At 47.8% G+C, this 17,766-nt stretch overlaps 1 protein-coding gene across 2 annotated transcripts in view; it reads left to right on the top strand.

The window, feature by feature from the left end:
• SMC4 (structural maintenance of chromosomes 4) overlaps window positions 1-17,766 on the top strand; it is a 630,932-nt gene that overhangs the window by 409,755 nt on the left and 203,411 nt on the right. For both annotated transcript variants that reach the window (XM_078666858.1, XM_078666857.1), the window contains 2 exons: window positions 9,031-9,157; window positions 14,499-14,688. In XM_078666858.1, the coding sequence (XP_078522984.1) occupies window positions 9,031-9,157; window positions 14,499-14,688 (317 nt within the window). The remainder of the gene's footprint in view (window positions 1-9,030; window positions 9,158-14,498; window positions 14,689-17,766) is intronic.

Below are 17,766 nucleotides of genomic sequence, written 5' to 3'. Positions count from 1 at the left end.
GCTTCTAAAGAGGAAGATAGGCTCCACTGTGTGGACCCATAACGTGCGCTCTCATTCTACTTGAACCGCACACAACAGTTCCGGGTGGATGACCAGCTTTGTTGGCTACGTTGGCGCCAATAAAGGTCTGGCTGTACACAAGCGGAACTATCTCTAGATGGGTCGTCTTGTGCATTAAAGCCTGTTATTCTCTGGCTAAAAAGGAGCCTCCGGTGGGGCTGCATGCCCATTCCACCAGGGGCGACGGCAGCCACTACAGCATTGGGACGTTGTGTCCCCCTGCAAGACATCTGTCAGGCAGTTACGTGGGCCTCACTGCACAATTTTACTAAGCACTACTGCCCGAACAGCCAGGTCCGGAGAGAAAGCTTCTTCGGCCGTTCTGTTCTCCAGAAGTTTCTGGTGTGATCTTTGTTCGCAGATCCACCACCGGGATTGATATTGCTAGGGTATCTATTCTAAGGTAAGGAATCTATCACTAATGTGTTTCTTTCATATGAGCAAGTTACTTACCTTCGGTAATGATATATCTGTAAGAAACATTAGTTAGTGATAGATTCATTACTGCCCCACCCATCCTCCCCGTTCTGCGAACCGATTTCTAGGGTTAAGGTCATCCCTTTCAGGCTCCTAGTTTCAATGCACCAGTGGTCAGTATCTTGCATGGCTCTGCGTTCCTGGTGCGGAAGTCATGTACAGAACTGCCGTCCGTGCATGTTGGTGCATCTAAGTAGCTCCAGTGATGTCATCTCGGCAAATACAACGACGTACGCAGAGCCGCACTACGTCGCCTACCAACGCGCAAGGGTACTGCTGGCGAAAGCTTTCCGGATCCAGTCTGACGCCTGGGGGTTATTCTAAGGTAAGGAATCTATCACTAGCTAATGTTTCTTACAGATCGTTACCGAAGGTAAGTAACTTGTTCGACAGTGTAGGAAAGGAGGCCGACTGTTAGCCACTGTTGTCGTGGTCCAGGAGATTCTATCCCAGTAAGGGAGAACTCGAAAATAACCAACAAAAAGACCTGACTAGTCGGGCAACTGTCCAGCCTGAGTTGGTGGATCCTCAGCTGAACGAACAGAGGGTGGAGGAAGGGTGTTCATGTCAGAGTAGGGCCACCCTACCCTAAAACAGCAGACTGGCCACCAGAACCCAAAGGAGCCTTTAACCACATCCTCGCGGCACATTTTCCCTTCCTGCGCTGGGATTTTCAAAAACCCATTATTCATGACGAGCTGGGCTCGTCATGAGCGTGCGAGGAGGCTACCTCATGACGAGCCCAGCTCGTCATGAGCGTCGAAGGGGTTAAGGTAGCCACTTCACGTACCAGTGAAGAGCTAAAGGTGTGGTTCTGGCCACTGACAGCTGTCAGTAGCCTCTGCTGGATGTTAGCCTTCATGGCAGCACTGTACTTGGCATAGTGGCCTAGGCTCCCTGACCCTAATGATCATGGTGGGGTTAGTCAAGCTGTGGGTAACCTCTGTGGGCAAGCTGGGTTTTTCCCTAGCTAAGTTAGAATTTCCAGTGTTGGGCACCTGTTGAAGTCAAACTAAAAGGAAGGGGTAAAGACACTAAAGAGCTAGGAAAGGAGCATTAGGTCCAGAAACTGTTGAGGTAGGACAGCTCCCCAAAGGGACTGACCTGGACAGAAGGCGGCAAGGCAGAGAAGGCCATGCAACTTTCAAACCACTTCCTCTACTCTTACTCTGGCTGCCCTCGACCCTGGAGACTGGATGGTAGCGTTGGACTTGCAGGACGCTTATTTTCACATTCCCGTCCTGTGGTTCACGGTAGGCCACGAGCATTTTTCAGTTTGCCGTGCTCCCCTTCGGCCTTTCCAACACCCCTCAGTGATGGCTGTTGCAGGTCACCTGCGCAGGTCAGGGGGTCTCAGTCTTCCCTTACCTCAACGACTGGTTGTTGAAGGCGGTCTCGCCCCAGGTGGTAGTCAACCACCTTCAGACTATGGTGGACCTTCTGCATTTGCTGGGGCTCTCCAGCAACATGCCAAAGTCGCACCTGAGTCCCTCTCAGAAGCTCCTTCATTGGAGCAGTTATGGATTCAATGCTGTTTCGGGTTTATCCTCCCGAGCAGGGAGTCCGGGATATTCAGGCTAGGATTCCAATCTTTCAGCCTCTATCCCGGGTTTCGGTCAGGATGGCCATCCGGCTTCTGGGCCTGATGGCCTCCTGCATCCTGCTGGTGACACATGCCCGATGGCATATGCGGGCTCTGCAGTCGGACCTGAAGTTTCAGGGGGCGCAACATCAGGGCAACCTGTCCTACCATGTTTAGATCTCGAGGGCACTGCACGATGGCAGTGGTGGCTCACGAATCTTGATTGGGTCAGTTGCAGATCCCTCTCCCAACCAGAGCACAGAGTGGTGACGGACGCATCCCTCCTGGGATGGGGAGGCCACTTGGGCGAGGAGGAGGTCAGAGGCCTCTGGTCTCCGGCGGAGTCTTGGCTCCATATCCACCTTCTGGAGCTGCGGGCGATCCGGCTTGGACTGAAGGCATTCCTTCCCTCTGTCCGGGGAAGTGTAGTGCAATTGTTCACAAGGGGGAAAAAAACACTGCCATGTGGTATTGCAACAAACAGGGCGGGGTGGAGTCTTGGACTCTATGCCAAGAGTCTCTGTGTCTCTGTACATGGCTGGAACATCAAGGCATTTCCTTGGTTTCTCAACACCTGGCAGGTTCTCTGAATGAAAGGGCGGACGTACTCGGTCGCAGGTGCATGATAAATCACGAATGGCGTCTGAACTCGGACGTGGCGCATGGTCTCTTTCTGCAGTGGGGAGAGCCTTGGTTAGATCTATTCCCCTATGAAGAGAACTCATGTCATCAGTTCTGCGTGTTGGAGCTTCCAAGGTGGCACTCCCTCGGAGGCGCTTTTCGTCACAAGTGGAGTTGTGGTCTATTGTACGCCTTTCCTCCTATACCACTTCTGCCCAGAGTGCTGACGAAGATCAGGCGCGACCGAGTCCAAGTCATTCTTGTGGCTCCGGACTGGGCTCGGAGAGTATGGTATCCTGAGCTACTCCGTATGAGCATCGATCCCCCGATCTGTCTGCCTCTTCGGGATGATCTTCTGTCACAGCAGCAGGGGACGGTCCTCCACCCAAACCTGTCCAGCCTCCACCTCCATGTGTGGAGATTGAGCAGTGACAGTTGACACCTTTCCATCTGCCTCCCGAAGTCTGTGATATCATTCTGGCAGCCAGGCGTCCCTCCACCAAAACGGTATACGTCTGCAGATGGAACAAGTTTGTGGCATGGTGCACAGCAAAGGCTGTGGATCCCCTTTCTGCCCCTCTTTCTGAGGTTATTCTGTTCCTTCTCTTTGGCCCAGCAGGACTCTGCTCTGGGCACTATCAAAGTTTATCTTTCGGCTATATCTGCCTTTCTACGGCTTCCAGATCAGCCTTCTCTTTTTAAGTCCCCGGTTGTTAATTGTTTTTTTAAGGCATTACGCACAAGTTTCCACCCGTACACTTCATAATGCCTCAGTGGGACTTGAATCTTGTCTTGACTTTCCTGATGTGCGCTCCCTTTGAGCCCCTTCATAATTGTCCCTTACGTCTTCTTACTCTCAAAAGGCTGTCCTGGTAGCCATCACCTCTGACAGAAGAGTGACTGAGCTCCAAGCTCTTTCTTCCTAACCTCCTTTCTGTTCATCCGGACAAGGTGGTTCCAAGGACCCGTCCTTCTTTCTTGCCAAAGGTTGTTATGCCCTTCCACATCGGGCAGACCATCACTTTGCCCATCTTCTTTCCGCCTCCGCATGCTTCCAGGGAAGAGGAGAGGCTCCACTGTCTGGACCCAAAACGTGCACTCTCATTCTATCTGCAGTTCCGGGTGGATGATCAGCTCTTTCTTGGCTACGTGGGCGCTAAGATGGGTTGGGCCGTGCACAAACGGACCATCTCCTGGTGGGTCGTTCTGTGCATCAAAGCATGTTACTCCTTGGCTAAGAAGGAGCCTCCTGTGGGACTGCGTGCCCATTCGACCAGGGCTACTACAGCCACTACTGCCTTGGGACGTGGCGTTCCCTTGCAGGACATTTGTCAGGCAGCTGCGTGGGCCTCGCTGCACAAGTTTACCAAGCACTACTGCCTTGACAGTCCGGTCCGGAGAGATGGCTTCTTTGGCTGTTCGGTGCTCCGTGACTTTCTGGTGTAATCTTGTTCGCAATCCCACCACCGGGGTTGGTATTGCTGGGTATCAGAAATTCTATGGTAAGGAATCTATCACTAGCGTGTCTCTTTCAGATGCACAAGTTCCTACTTGTGTAACGATATATCTGTAAGAGACATTAGTTAGTGATAGATTCCTTACCGTCACACCCATCCTCCCCGTTCTGTGAACTGATTACTAGGGTTAAGTTCATCCCTTTTTAGGGCCTTAGTTTTATGCACCAATGGTCAGTATCTTGCATGGCTCTACGTTACTGGCGTGGAAAGTCATGTATAGAACGGATGTCCGCGTGCATGGGTGGTCACAAGTACCCTCGGTGACGTCATCTCGGAGCTGACAATGCCAGTGAAGGACGCGGAGCCGCAGGACGCCACCTACTGACGCGCAGGGGTACTGCTAAGCAAAACTTTCCGGATCTAGTCTGACGCCTGGGGATTATTCTAAGGTAAGGAATCTATCACTAACTAATGTTTCTTACAGATATATCGTTGGACTCCTGCTTTGTGGAATGATTCAAGCATGTGAATCTATGTAAAGATACCAATACTGGATAACTGCAGTTAAAGCGAAGTAACTTATTTCTTACCTGCCCAGCTGTTGGTTCCTCCCGGAAGTCTTCCTGGACCGAGCCTCCAGCCAAAATCCAAAACTGGCAACACCTATTGAAATCAACAGGGCATCCAGTGCCAAAACAGCATTGCGCACCCAGCCGCCCCTGCGGGTGTACTTTGGGTGCTAACTCGGATCCCCCTTTACCCTGAGCCTAACACCAGGAGCTTTTCTCCCACAATCTTTGTGGCCTGCTCGCGAGCAGCCACCAACCGGAGGCCCTCTATCCCACTTTGGATAACATTGGGCCTCAGCACTCTGCACCCAGCATCCTTAGTGCCATTAAGGATGCTTTGAAAATGCATCTTTGACCCTGGGATTCTTACTCCAGAATACCAACTGCAACAACCAAGTACTTACCTGATAACCGATGACCACATTTTCTTCATAGGAATACATTGACTGATTTCCTTGAAGTGTGGAGTTGGTTTGTATGAGAACTTGAAAAACTGCAAATAACTAAAAACTGCTTTACTTACCTTTTCTCTAGGAAATGTCCCAGCGTGATGTCTAAGCATATCGCACTGAGTAGAAAAAGTAATCAAACGTAATTTAACAGTAATTTCCACTGTATTGAAAAGATTTACAAACTTGTAACAAAGATGTTTTCATTCAACTTGCTTGTATTATTCAACCTACCTTGAAAACCATTTACACTTACCTGTACCAGGATTGCTTGGCTCGAGAAAATAAATACAACTAAATAATATTTTTGATACAATGTGGTCAGAGTTCAGTCTTTGAGTGTGTGTAATAAATGCTTAACACTACCCTCTGATAAAGCCTAACTGCTCGCCCACACTACCACCGATAGAGAGTAAGGTGCTATGTACTTTTATCTCTGCCTACCTTTGGGGTACCACTGGAGTCTAGACCTCATTTTGGTAGAGTATATACAGAGCCAGCTTCCTACAATTAGTACCATCCGCAAACTGTACACAATACCTTCAATGTTGCCATGCATTCTGGACCAGGGCAAGGAAGCTTTCAAAGAGCCTGCCTCATCAAAAGGAGTATCCCCAAGGGTGGAGGAGAAATACAAATCCACCACAAGAGGCCCTAAATACATTTAAGGGAACACAGTGGATGACTCCATCATTGTTATCACAGCAAGGAGGAGGAACAACACTCATTTTTCCAATGGCCCACCTCCAGAGAGGGAAAGTAAGAAAATGGACATGGTGGGGAGAAAGATGGAAAAAGAGGTAGCAACTCAAGGCGCATTGCTAACTCCAGTGCTCTCCTCAATAGGTATGGTCATCAACAATAAGACGATATTGAAGAACTAATGAATAAGCTCCCATAGGAAGATAAAGAGAGCAAAATCCATCTTATTGGAGGTAATAAAACTAGCGAACACCTGCCTGAAATCAACTCTAGACGCAGCCGATACGGCCTGGAGTCAAATGTGCACAACACTATGGAGGCACGCTTGGCTCATAATTTCAGGCTTCAAACTGGAAGTACAAACTTCCATAATCAACAAACCCTTCACAGTAGACTCCCTTTTTGGAAGTGAGGTGGATGATTCCTGACAACAAATAAAGGACAATGAGACGGCAGATTGTTCACCTTCAAGTTTCAACACCACCTATCAAAAGGGAATGCCCTGTTGCTAAACTAGTCAGGGGCATTACATACGCTTTTCCTCCAATGCCTTTGCAAAGAGTAATGGAAAAAGCCAGACAACCAGGAACAGATCTAAATCTCGTAACTCCTCAATGGGCAAGGCAAACCTGGTACACAAGCATACTCTGACTGTCCAAGGGACAGATGATCAGATTCAAGGCGAGAGAAGGACCTTCTCACAATGCAGAAGGGTCAAATATCTCACCCGTAACCAGCTACACTACTAGCAGCCTGGTGCCAGAGTACATAGTTCGAACATTTAAACTTGCCGCAAATAACACCGGAGATACTAAAGGAGGCAAGACAAACGAAACAATGCTATGCAGCAAAGTGGAAACGGTACATCATATGAGAATACCCTAAATTCAATATCCACACAGGAAACCGTGTTCATTTGTCTGACGCACTTGCTAGACAGCAAGATCAACTACTCAAGCCGCACCTGGCCGCGATTGTAGCCTGCCGCCATTTGAGATTCATGTGTTTTCACATCACCAGTCACCAAAAGATTCCTAAAGTGCACCCCCAAGGAAGACTCCAGCTCCGATGTGGAGCTTAAACACAGTTCTAACACAGCTAATGAAAGAACCGTTCGAACCCATGCTCAAAGCAGAGCTCAGATACATCACAATAAAGACTGCCTTAACCGCATGCGTGCGGGCGGAATTCCGCCCGTACGCTGAGTTTTAAAAGAACGCATGTTACGCGACGAGCTGGGCTAGTCATGAGCGTGCGAGGAGGCTACCTCATGACGAGCCCAGCTCGTCATCAGCGTCGAAGGGGTTAATAGCTATAACATCTCTACGGAGAGTAGGTAAGCTACATGCATTAACTATTGAGGAACCATACATGCAATACCACAAGGACAAGGTGATCCTAAGGACCAACCCTCAATTCCTACCTAAGTCAGTAAGCAAATTCCACATAAATAGAAGCTTTCAGCTAGCAATTTTCTTAAAAAACCCACAAACATGACTCGAAAGAAGCCTTCAAATCCTGGATATGAGAAGGGCTTTACTACAGTATCTACAGGAGACAAGACAATTCCCTAAGGTGAATCAATTGTTCGTCTCTCACTCCCAAGTCCAGCAAAGGAACACATGTGACAAAGGGTACAATTGCATGCTAGATTGTAGAAACAATTCAGGTATGCTGCTCTAAAGCAGTAAAAGCTCAAATCCTGGCAAAAGCCCACTTAGCAAGGAAAAAGGGGACAACCCTAGTCTTCAGGGCGAATGTGCCGATAGACACTATGTGCAGCAGCGACATGGGCGTCTCCACACACCTTCACCCAGCATTACTGCGTGGATATACAGATGACCAAGGAAGCCCAGGTGATGCAAAAGGTACTTCTACACCTGTTCGCAAAGTCTTCCTCATCTTACCGCAACCATCGCAAGGAGGGGAAACTGCTACATAATCTAACGTACCCTATGAGAATCCAGAAAAGGATTCATGCTGCAAAACAAAATAGTTGCTTACCAGTATGAGTAGTTTTTCAGCTTGAAGAGTTTTCTTGATTAGCACGCTACCCAATCACCTCCCCCCAGAGGAGGAATGCAAATAGGTAGGAGAAAAAAAAAACGTAAACAAGGAATTTAGGACCTACCCTGTTTTACCAAGGAAGCAAAAGGGGGGGGGGGGGGGGGGGAGAATCTGAAGGTGGCTACCACGCACAGGAACTTCCGGGGCTCTGTGATATCACACAAGAGATGTAACTAACCCCAAATGACACCCCACAGGAAAAAAATCCCAAAGGAAACTGACAATTCCGGGATCCAACCACTAGATGATGGAATAATGCACAGCATGTGATTCCAGAAAACTCTACAAGCTGCAAAACTACTCCTACTGGTAAGTTACCATTTCATTTTAAGGCCATCCAACCCCTAAGATGTACAGATGTAGGCAGTTCTCACTACCTACACAGTGGCAGTAGCAAAAAACATAAGTGAGAAGAGAAAAAAGAGGAAGAAACTAGCGTATCTCCATCCCTTCCTACCGAATGACTTGTTCAAATACCCACCCAAACACACCAGTTTGGGGGAAGGGGGTGTCGAAAAGTGAATTGAATATGTTATACAGCACAGCTATTTTATAGACTTCCTAGAAAAGGCACTAAACAAGACAACATCTGCATCACGCTGTCACGTGTTCATTTCTATGGGCTGCACATCCATTGGCACGTGCAGAAAAGGTGGCATCAGCCCGCAGAGATGGCATGTTTGTAAAGCCCGTAAGCTATATCCAGGGCAGGATGGATCTGACACTGAGCTGCTCGAATCCTCCTACCAATACGAGAGGGAATTGCTACAAACGTTTACGGATCCGGTCTGAAGCCTTGGGATATTCGCAAGTTGAGTAGGAATATGCAGTTTAATAGTCTCTACCAGAAAAGACATTTTCGAAGGTATTTAACTTGTTTATTTTTTGTAACTAATGGAGATCCAATTTTATGCAATTATGTATATTTTTGTAAATTTTTCATGCATGCCTGTCCTAAAGATGGACATAAGTTGTGTTAACTTCTGCAATATTTCCAAGAACTGAAACCTGAGCTGAATGTTCATCATTTTATCTTATTATTTTAGAGCTTGTCAGAGCAAGAAATACATTTAAAGCTTCAGGTAAAAGAACTGGAGGCCAGTGTAATTGCAGCTGCCCCTGATAAAAATAAGCAGAAACAAATGGAAAAATCACTTGATGAACTTAAAAAAGGTATTCTAATATGACTGGGTATTATTGATTTCATTTTACTGTTACATTTTTCACAATGGGTGTTGATTATACATTGGTCACATTGAATCCTATTGTAATGCAAGTAAGTCCTCCTTTTTCTGCCGATTTCTTTATATTGCAAAACAATGCAAGAGCAAATAAATTCTTTACTCTTTCTCTAACATTCTGTAGTATTCTATTGTATTCATGAGGTAAATTATAGATATGAAAGCAAAATATTTTTATTTTTGTAATTTAAAAATGTGGACTGCTGGTCATTTAGCTGAAAGCATTGCCCACCCATCTTCCTGATGTCAGTGGAAATGTTATTTGCAGCTTGAATCTTTTGGACCCACGTGTTGTGTATTCCGCCATCTAGTGGTTTGGCATGGAACTCTCCTTGTAAAGTAGACCTTGTAGGAAGCGGACTTTCTATACGAGATCACTAGGTGGTAATACAGTGCACAGAGACCAGGGGTTCCCCAAAAATGTACAGGGCTCTATGTAAAACCTAAAGTGCTCTTTTAGTGGTAGTGTGGGCGAGCAGAAGATGTAAGACACTTATTGCACCACAGTGATCAATAATGTACACATGACTCAAGGAAATCCAGACCAATTTTATAAAATTCATACTTTGTACATTAAGACCAGATCTGGATTCACACTATAGGCACCGTCGTGGAAGACAGGAGAGGTCAGACAACGCTGGACACTGGGTCAGGATTGCCAGGGAGACTTCCCTGCACAGGTGAGCCACTCAGACTCTGGGTTTTAGAGGTCGTTTCAAGATAGTTCTCTCCCGTGCAGTCGCCGATGGGAGAGACGCAGCGAAGTTTACCCTCTGCTGTGGACTGGACTCGCTGGGTAGGACGATTTCAACTTCAGTAGCCCTTCAGCGCTACGTCTAGCTGAGGTCTACTGGTTTCTCTGGGGATGTCCAGAACACCCTGATGGACATGCCTTTTGATTGCCTGTCGCCTGTTCGGCGACTACGCAGACCGTGCACAAGAGCGTTTCAAGGACTCTCTGGCTACGGGCAAGTCCTTGGGCCTCTCCACCACACGCCCTGCATTGTCTGGTTTTCGCCCCATTCATAGCTGCTGAAGGGGTGCCTTACCACGTTCATTACAGGGCTACAGGCCGGCGCAAGCGTTGCAGCCTCCAAACCCTCCTAGTCCGACCTTTCAGACCCATCACATGCCTGTGGGTGGCAGAATTCGCCATCATCTCCCCCGCTGACTGGCGTAACATCACATCAGACCAGTGGGGTTTGCAGGTAGTTCGAAGGAGCTACTCTCCTCCCGGCCCCCACCTACCCCCTAGACTCCACCTGCCATGGCACCTCAGTACCATCGAATGTCGGGGAACATAAGGCCCTTCTCCAACAGGAAGTTACGGCTCTCTTGGCCAAGGGCGCCATCAAACGAGTTCCTGCGCCAGAAGTAGGTCTTGGTTGCTATTCCCACTACTTTCTGGTGCCCAAGAAGGACAAGGGCCTGCATCCTATCTTGGATCTCAAGAACATCAACCGCTTCCTCCATAAGAAGAAGTTCACAATGTTGCCCTTGAGACTGGATGGTAGTGTTGGACTTGCAGGATGCTTATTTTCACATCCCCGTCCTGCCGGCCCACCGGCGTGCGGTTTACGGTAGGCCACAAGCAATTTCAGTTTACCGTGCTCCCCTTTGGCCTTAACAGTGCCCCATGGGTGTTTACGAAAAAGTGATGACTGTGGTCGCAGCTCATCTGCGCAGTTTAGGGGTTCCAGTCTTCCCCTATCTCGACGACTGGTTGTTGAAGGCTGGCTTGCCCCAGGCAGTCGTCTCCCACCTCCAGACTGCTGCCTACCTCCTGCATTTGCTGGGGTTCTCCATCAATGTGCCAAGTGACACCTGACTACTCTTCATTGGAGCGCTTCTGAACACGACACAGTTTCGGGTCTATCCTCCCGAACAGCGAGTCCAGGATATTCAGGCCATGATTCACATCTTTCAGCCTCTATCCCGGGTTTCGGTCAGGATGACCCTCCGGCTACTGGGCCTGATGGCTTCCTGCATCCTGCTGGTAGATCATGCCAGATGGCATATGCGGGCTCTGCCGTGGGACCTTAAGTTCCAGTGGGCACAGCATTAGGGGAACCTGACCGATTGCGTTCAGATCTCGGAGGGCACTGCACACCAACTGTAATGGTGGCTCATGAACCAGGATTGGGTCGACGGTAGATCCCTCTCCCTTCCTGATCCAGGAAGAGTAGTGCAGGTGTTCACGGACAACACCACTGCCATGTTTTTACTGCAACAAACAGGGCGTGGTGGGGTCGTGGACCCTATGTCAAGAGGCTCTCCGTCTCTGGACATGGCTGGAACATCAGGGCATTTCCCTAGTGGTTCAACACCTGGCAGGTTCTCTGAACTCCAGGGCAGACTAACTCAGCTGCAGGTGCATGATGAATCACAAATGGCTTCTTCACTTGGAGGTGGTGCAATGTCTCTGTCAACAGTGGGGAGAGCCTTAGTTAGATTTATTCGCCTCTGAAGAGAACGCGCAATGTCAGCAATTCTACACGTTAGAATTTCCAAGGCAGCACTCGCTAGGCGATGCTTTTCGTCGCGAGTGTATTTGCGGTTTTGTATACGCCTTTCTGACCTATGCCACTTATGCCCAGAGTGCTGAAGATCAAGCACGGCCGGGCCCAAGTCATTCTTGTGACTTCGAATTGGGCACAAACAGTCTGGTATCCCGAGCTGCTCATCCTGGCCATCGATCCTCTGATCCGACTGCCTCTTCAGCAGGATCTTCTGTCACAGCAGCAGAGGACGGTCTTCCACCCAAACCTGTCCAGCCTCCACCTCCTTGCGTGGAGATTGAGTGGCAGCAGTTAACGTCATTTGACCTGCCTCCCGAAGTCTGTGATGTTATCTTGGCAGCCAGGTGTCCCTCCACTAAGACACTATACGCCTGCAGTTGGTTGTGGCATGGTACACCGCAAAGGCTGTGGATCCCCTTTCTGCCCCTCTTTCTGAGGTTCTCTTGTTCTTCCTTTCTTTGGCCCAGCAGGACTCTCTGGTCTGGGCACTCTAAGGGGCTACCTCTTGGCCATTTCAGCCTTTCTTAAGCTTCCTGATCAGCCTTCTCTGTTTGAATCCCCCCGTTGTAAATAGATTCCTTCAGTGCATTACTCGTCTTTTTCCTCCTATTCCCTTTGTAATTCCTCAGTGGGACTTAAACTTAGTTCTTAATAGCCTTATGTGCGCTCACTTTGAGCCATTACATAACTGTCCTCTCAGACTTCTCACTCTAAAAACGAACTTTCTGGTGGCCATCACTCATCTCTGCACGCAGGGTGAGTGGGCTCCAAGCTCTTTCTTCCAAGCCTACTTTTCTGGTTATTCATCCAGACCAGGTCGTCCTCAGAACTAGACCTTCCTTTCTTTCCAAGGTGATTACTTTCCACATTGGCCAAACCATCACTTTGCCCACCTTCTTGCCGCATCCTTCAAAAGAGTTAGAGAGGCTCCACCGTCAGGAACGTGCGTTTTCCTTCTACTTCGATCGCACCAAACAATTCCGGGTGGATGACCAACTCTTTGTTGGTTACGTGGGCGCTAAGAAAGGTTGGGCCGTACACAAACGAACCATCTCCAGGTGGGTCGTTCTGTGCATCAAACCCTGCTATTCTTTGCTAAGGGAGCCTCCAGTGGGGTTGCGTGCCCATTCCACCAGGGCGACCGCAGCTACTACTGCTTTGGGACGGGGAGTCCCCCAAAATGACATCTGTCAGGCAACTACCTGGACATTGTTGCGAAAGTTCACCCAAAACTACTGCCTTGACAGCGCAGTCTGGAGAGACGGCTTCTTTGGCTGTTGTGTTCTCCAGGACTTTCTGGTGTGAACTTGGTTCGCAGACCAACCTTTGGGCTTGGTATTGCTGGGGTATCTATTCTAAGGTAATGAATCTATAACTAACTTTCTTTCAGATGAACAAGTTACTTACCTTTGGTAACTGTAGATCTGCAAGAAACATAGCTTAGTTATAGATTTCTTACAACCCCAACCATCCTCCCCGTTCTGCAAACTGATTTCTGGGGTTAAGGACTTCCTCTCAAGGCCCTTATTTTGTTCACCAGTGGTCAGTGTCTTGCATGGCTCTGTGCTTCTGGCGTGGACAGTCGTTTAAAGAACTGACGTCCGTGCACGAGATGGCGGTGTCTAGCTATTGCAACGTCATCTTGGCGATCACGCCAACGACAAACGCGGAGTCGACCGACGCCAACACGCAGGGTTACTGCTGATTGAAAAACTTTCCAGATCCAGTCTGGACGCCTGGGGGTAATTCTAAGGTAAGGAATCTATAACTAAGCTATCTTTCTTACAGATATATCGTTGCCGAAAGTAAGTAACTTTCTCTTTATTTAAAATACATATTAGCTCCTGGTCAGTCCAGATGGCTTTTGGGCACAAGTAAAATGCCAGGACTGAGCAAGAGCTTATTGCTACAGCAGACTCAACAAAGACACCAGTTACAATGTATCACTCTTTGGAATTTGTAATACTACAATAAGCAGACTGTTGAAAATGAATCAATGGAATGGTAGAAACCGAAGTAATCTTGAAGCTGTTTTGCTTTAAGTACTCCGTCTCTTCATCCACTTCATGTTGGTGACGATGCAGTGTAGAAGTTGCAGTAGTCCACTAATGTCCCAATTAAGGCAGGCTGCCACCAAGTGTAATAGGTTTGGAGCTAGAGGATTTTTTGAAGCAGGTCTGCTGACCCTGACCACTTGGTAAATTTGGGGTGCAAATTCAATCTATACATCTGTATAGCTGCCTCCTCATTTTTTGCCTACTCTGATAGCACCAGTGGAATCGACCAATGTAGGGGCCAGTGGTTTAGCTCCTCCCTACATAGTGACCTGATTCTTGATTCCATTCAAACAGAGAAACTTTCAATCAGTTATCTGTGTTGTCCGGACACTTGGTGCATTGCCCTGCTTTCTTGCCCTTTCTCTAGCTCGGTGTGTCATTTGCATGTGTTTTGAAATATGCTTCTAGCTTTTCTAATGCTGACGGCAGGTGCACATTTGTCTAATCAGTAAGCCTGTAAATCGCTACATACAAGACCAAAGCACTGCAATATTCAATCTTATGGATGTCTTCATTGTATTTTGCCCACTGTGGCTGTAAATTAAGTGGCATGCTCCTTTTCATATTCGCTCAAGTTTTCCACGAGTATGGATTATGCATTTTCTATTTCTAAGCAATTATGCATTTTTAATTTTAAAGCAATCTGCTAACAGAAATATTTTTACATTTTATCTGTATGCTGTATTTGTGTTAACAGACCATGAGAAAGTTGCAGTGAAAGCTGGTAAAGTAGAAACTGAAGTGAAAAGATTGCATAAGCTTATCATTGATATCAACAATCACAAACTTAAAGCTCAACAAGACAAAGTAGACAAAGTAAACAAAGAAATAGACGAGTGTACGTCTTCCATTACGAAAGCTCAAGTGGCAATAAAGACTGCAAGCAGGTAAATTGAACGGCTCCATTTTCTTGTCTTACATTTAATAAATCATGAATCCTCATTTTCTAAGTTTATATTTACTATTCAACCTTTTAATGCAGTGGTAACTCTGCATGCTACTGTAATCTTTTTTTCTAAATAGGGAAGCCCATATAAGTCACTGTATAGTGAGATGTGCAAATGTTAAATCTGGACTATTCTCAATAGTTTGACACTGTTTATTTACACTGTATACTGGTTGAATAATAGTGTTCATTTTAACCTCAAATCAACATGCTGCTGTCTTCATGTTTTTATCTCCCATTATTTATTGAATAGAATTGTTATCTGAGGGTTTCAGGACTACATTAACACTCTTAAGTATACAAAGCTATCCCATTACAGATCTCTTTGCAAGCATGCCTAACATCCATCTTATAAAAGGGCAGTTTGAACATTTGAGGGTGCCTCTTTTGACATGGTTAGCCCCCACTTTTTGCATGGTGTTGTGGTTTTGACCGTAGTGCACACGGTCCCTGCCAACTAGGTCCACTGTGCCAGTGCTTCTTCCCAATAACATATCCACAATTGATACTTTTGCGCCCCTGCCCCCCCCCTCCCCCCCCCCCACACACACACACACAAACTAGGACCATGCTACTGCCCTTGAAGCTTGCATGCCTTGTGAGGAGAAAAACGAAGTCGATATGGCACCCTGCCTGTGTGCCATGTCAGCCAGAACTGCCTGTAGGTCTAGGTGAGCCAACCCTTTAGCAGGCCTTACAGCCCTAAAGCAGCGTGTACTATACCACAAGTGTAGGCATATCCTGTTCTTAAATATTGTAAGTGCCAGGGAATCATGAAAGTGTATGGGCTGGAAACTAGACCACTCTAGTTCCCCAGCACTAAGATGGCTTCACTGAAACCAGGAGTGTTTGGTACAAAACAGCTCCTTGTAATAAATCCACACTGATGCCAGTGTGATTTATTAAAACACGTACTCAGAGGTGCCCCCTGAAAACCTATTGACCTTGGTGTGGGCTCTGACTGGCTTTAGGCAGTTTGCCGAACACATGCATGTTTCTAGACCCCTGGATGGAGAGCCTCTGGGACCTGAGACATTGCACATCCTGTGCAGAGCTGTCCCAACCCTCCTCCAGGATGGGCCAGTGCTCGAAGGGGAAGCTTTAAAGGCCTGCTGCATTTGTAATAAGACCCCCAGCGTCTTCTGCTAGTAGCCGATTGAGTCAAGGACTTATTCAATGCCCACTCCCATAAGAGGGAGGGATAATTAAGGGTGTGCCCATTAGCTCTACCTACTACTCCCTTAAAACGCCCCATAATCTAGGTGGCTCCCCAGACTTCGAAGCTAGATGTGAGACGACCTAAGAAGGCTTTTGCAGCATGAATCTTTTCTGGATTCACGTGCTGTGATTTTATTCCCTGATCTAGTGGTTGGGTCTGGAATTGTTGTATTTGTCCTTTTTTTTTTTTTTTTTTCCTTTTTATGTCTCACTTGGTGTCTGATGCGCACATGTGCACTCGAGCTCGTGAGATTTAATGACTTGGAGTGGCGAGGTTAAGCCTCGCCCCTCTTCTCCATTGGCTGGCATCCTAAGAAGAGGTCCCAGTGACGGTCTTCTGTGGATCTAAGCCCCGTCCTTTTCGTACTGGAGAGGCGTGTTTTTGACTTTCTTTCTAGGCTGTAAACCGTCAAAAACACACCCCCCCCCCCCCCACCCCCCCCCCCCCCCCCCCCCCCCCCAACTCTGACTACTGCAGCTGCGCCGAGTGTTGCAGATGGAGTGAGGCCGGCTGGCAGTGAGGCAAGATGGCAACAGAGAGTAAGTAGCGGCGCTAGGTTGCAGGGAGGAACTGCTTCGGTGCAGAATGCTGGTGGCAGTGCAGAAAAGCGGCCCTCGTCCCACCACCTCAAATCCTTGCAATAACCCATATCGCCGCTGGTGAGTACAGTGGCTGACAGCGCCTGACTCGGGTGAACGAAGCAAACCCACCCCCTGGGGAGAAGAGTGGCCTGGAGGGCATCAGCCGCAATAAGCGAGACAGCAGGGACGGACAGCAGAGGTAGGTTGGACTGTCTTGATGCCCAGGCCATGCCTAGATATTGAGGTTCCCAAATACACGGCCTCCCCACACAGCTCTCAGCATCGCAGGGGCGTAATTGATAAGAGACCAGGTGGCCCCAACGGGAGGGCTGTAGCGGCCCTGCGACCACGAAGTACGCTGGAAGTCCACTAGAGAGCTGAGGCACTCTGGTGGGGAGAAAAGGAGTGTGCCATTAACGCTGCAAGGTGAGGAGCCCCCCTTGAGGCCGTGTGACCCTGTCAACAAGTATTGGACACTGAGTGGTCACAAAGGGCCCAGAGCTCACCACAAGCAGACTGCCCGGCCTAGCTCCACACTACAGCTTCAGAGAATGCAGGGCTTGGTCGGCCACATAATTTCACTGCACTCAACGCAACATACACTCCAATTACCGCTTAGTGCCACATAATTATATGCTACATAATTACAATGCAACATACACTCCAAACAATACCATTCGGTGCCGCATAATCACACGCCACACAATTACACTCTACTGAATAAAACATACACTCCTCATAATACCACTCAGTGCCACATAATTACACGCCACATTATTACACTGCGCTCAACACAACTTACACTCCAAATACCACTCAGTGCCACATAATTACACGCCACATAATTACACTGCACTCCATGCAACATACACTCCAAATACGACTCAGTACCACATAGTTACACGCCACATAAGAAAACAAGTTACTTACCTGTAACTTTGGTTCCCCAGTATTGGTAACTTTCATAGATTCCCATGCTTTGTATCATTCCCCGTCGTCAGAATGGGAGCCTCGGTAGTATAAAAACCATAGAAACAAAAGAGAAACTTAGGCCTAGGCCTCATCTCATTTTGTATCCTATCACCCTCTTTTTGTAAAAAGAGACCAAACTTTTGCCAGGACCAATCAGAGCAGCCTCACCCTCTGGAACCTTCCTGAGAGAGCTCAGAGCCTCAGATTTTCGTAGCCGTTGTGCAAACCGCCACTAACTCTGAAACCA

This window comes from Lissotriton helveticus, chromosome 11, assembly GCF_964261635.1.
Source record: "Lissotriton helveticus chromosome 11, aLisHel1.1, whole genome shotgun sequence".
Taxonomy (NCBI): Eukaryota; Metazoa; Chordata; class Amphibia; order Caudata; family Salamandridae; genus Lissotriton; species Lissotriton helveticus.
The sequence above is the reverse complement of the archived record's forward strand: the minus strand, read 5'-3'. Positions and strand labels throughout refer to the sequence as shown.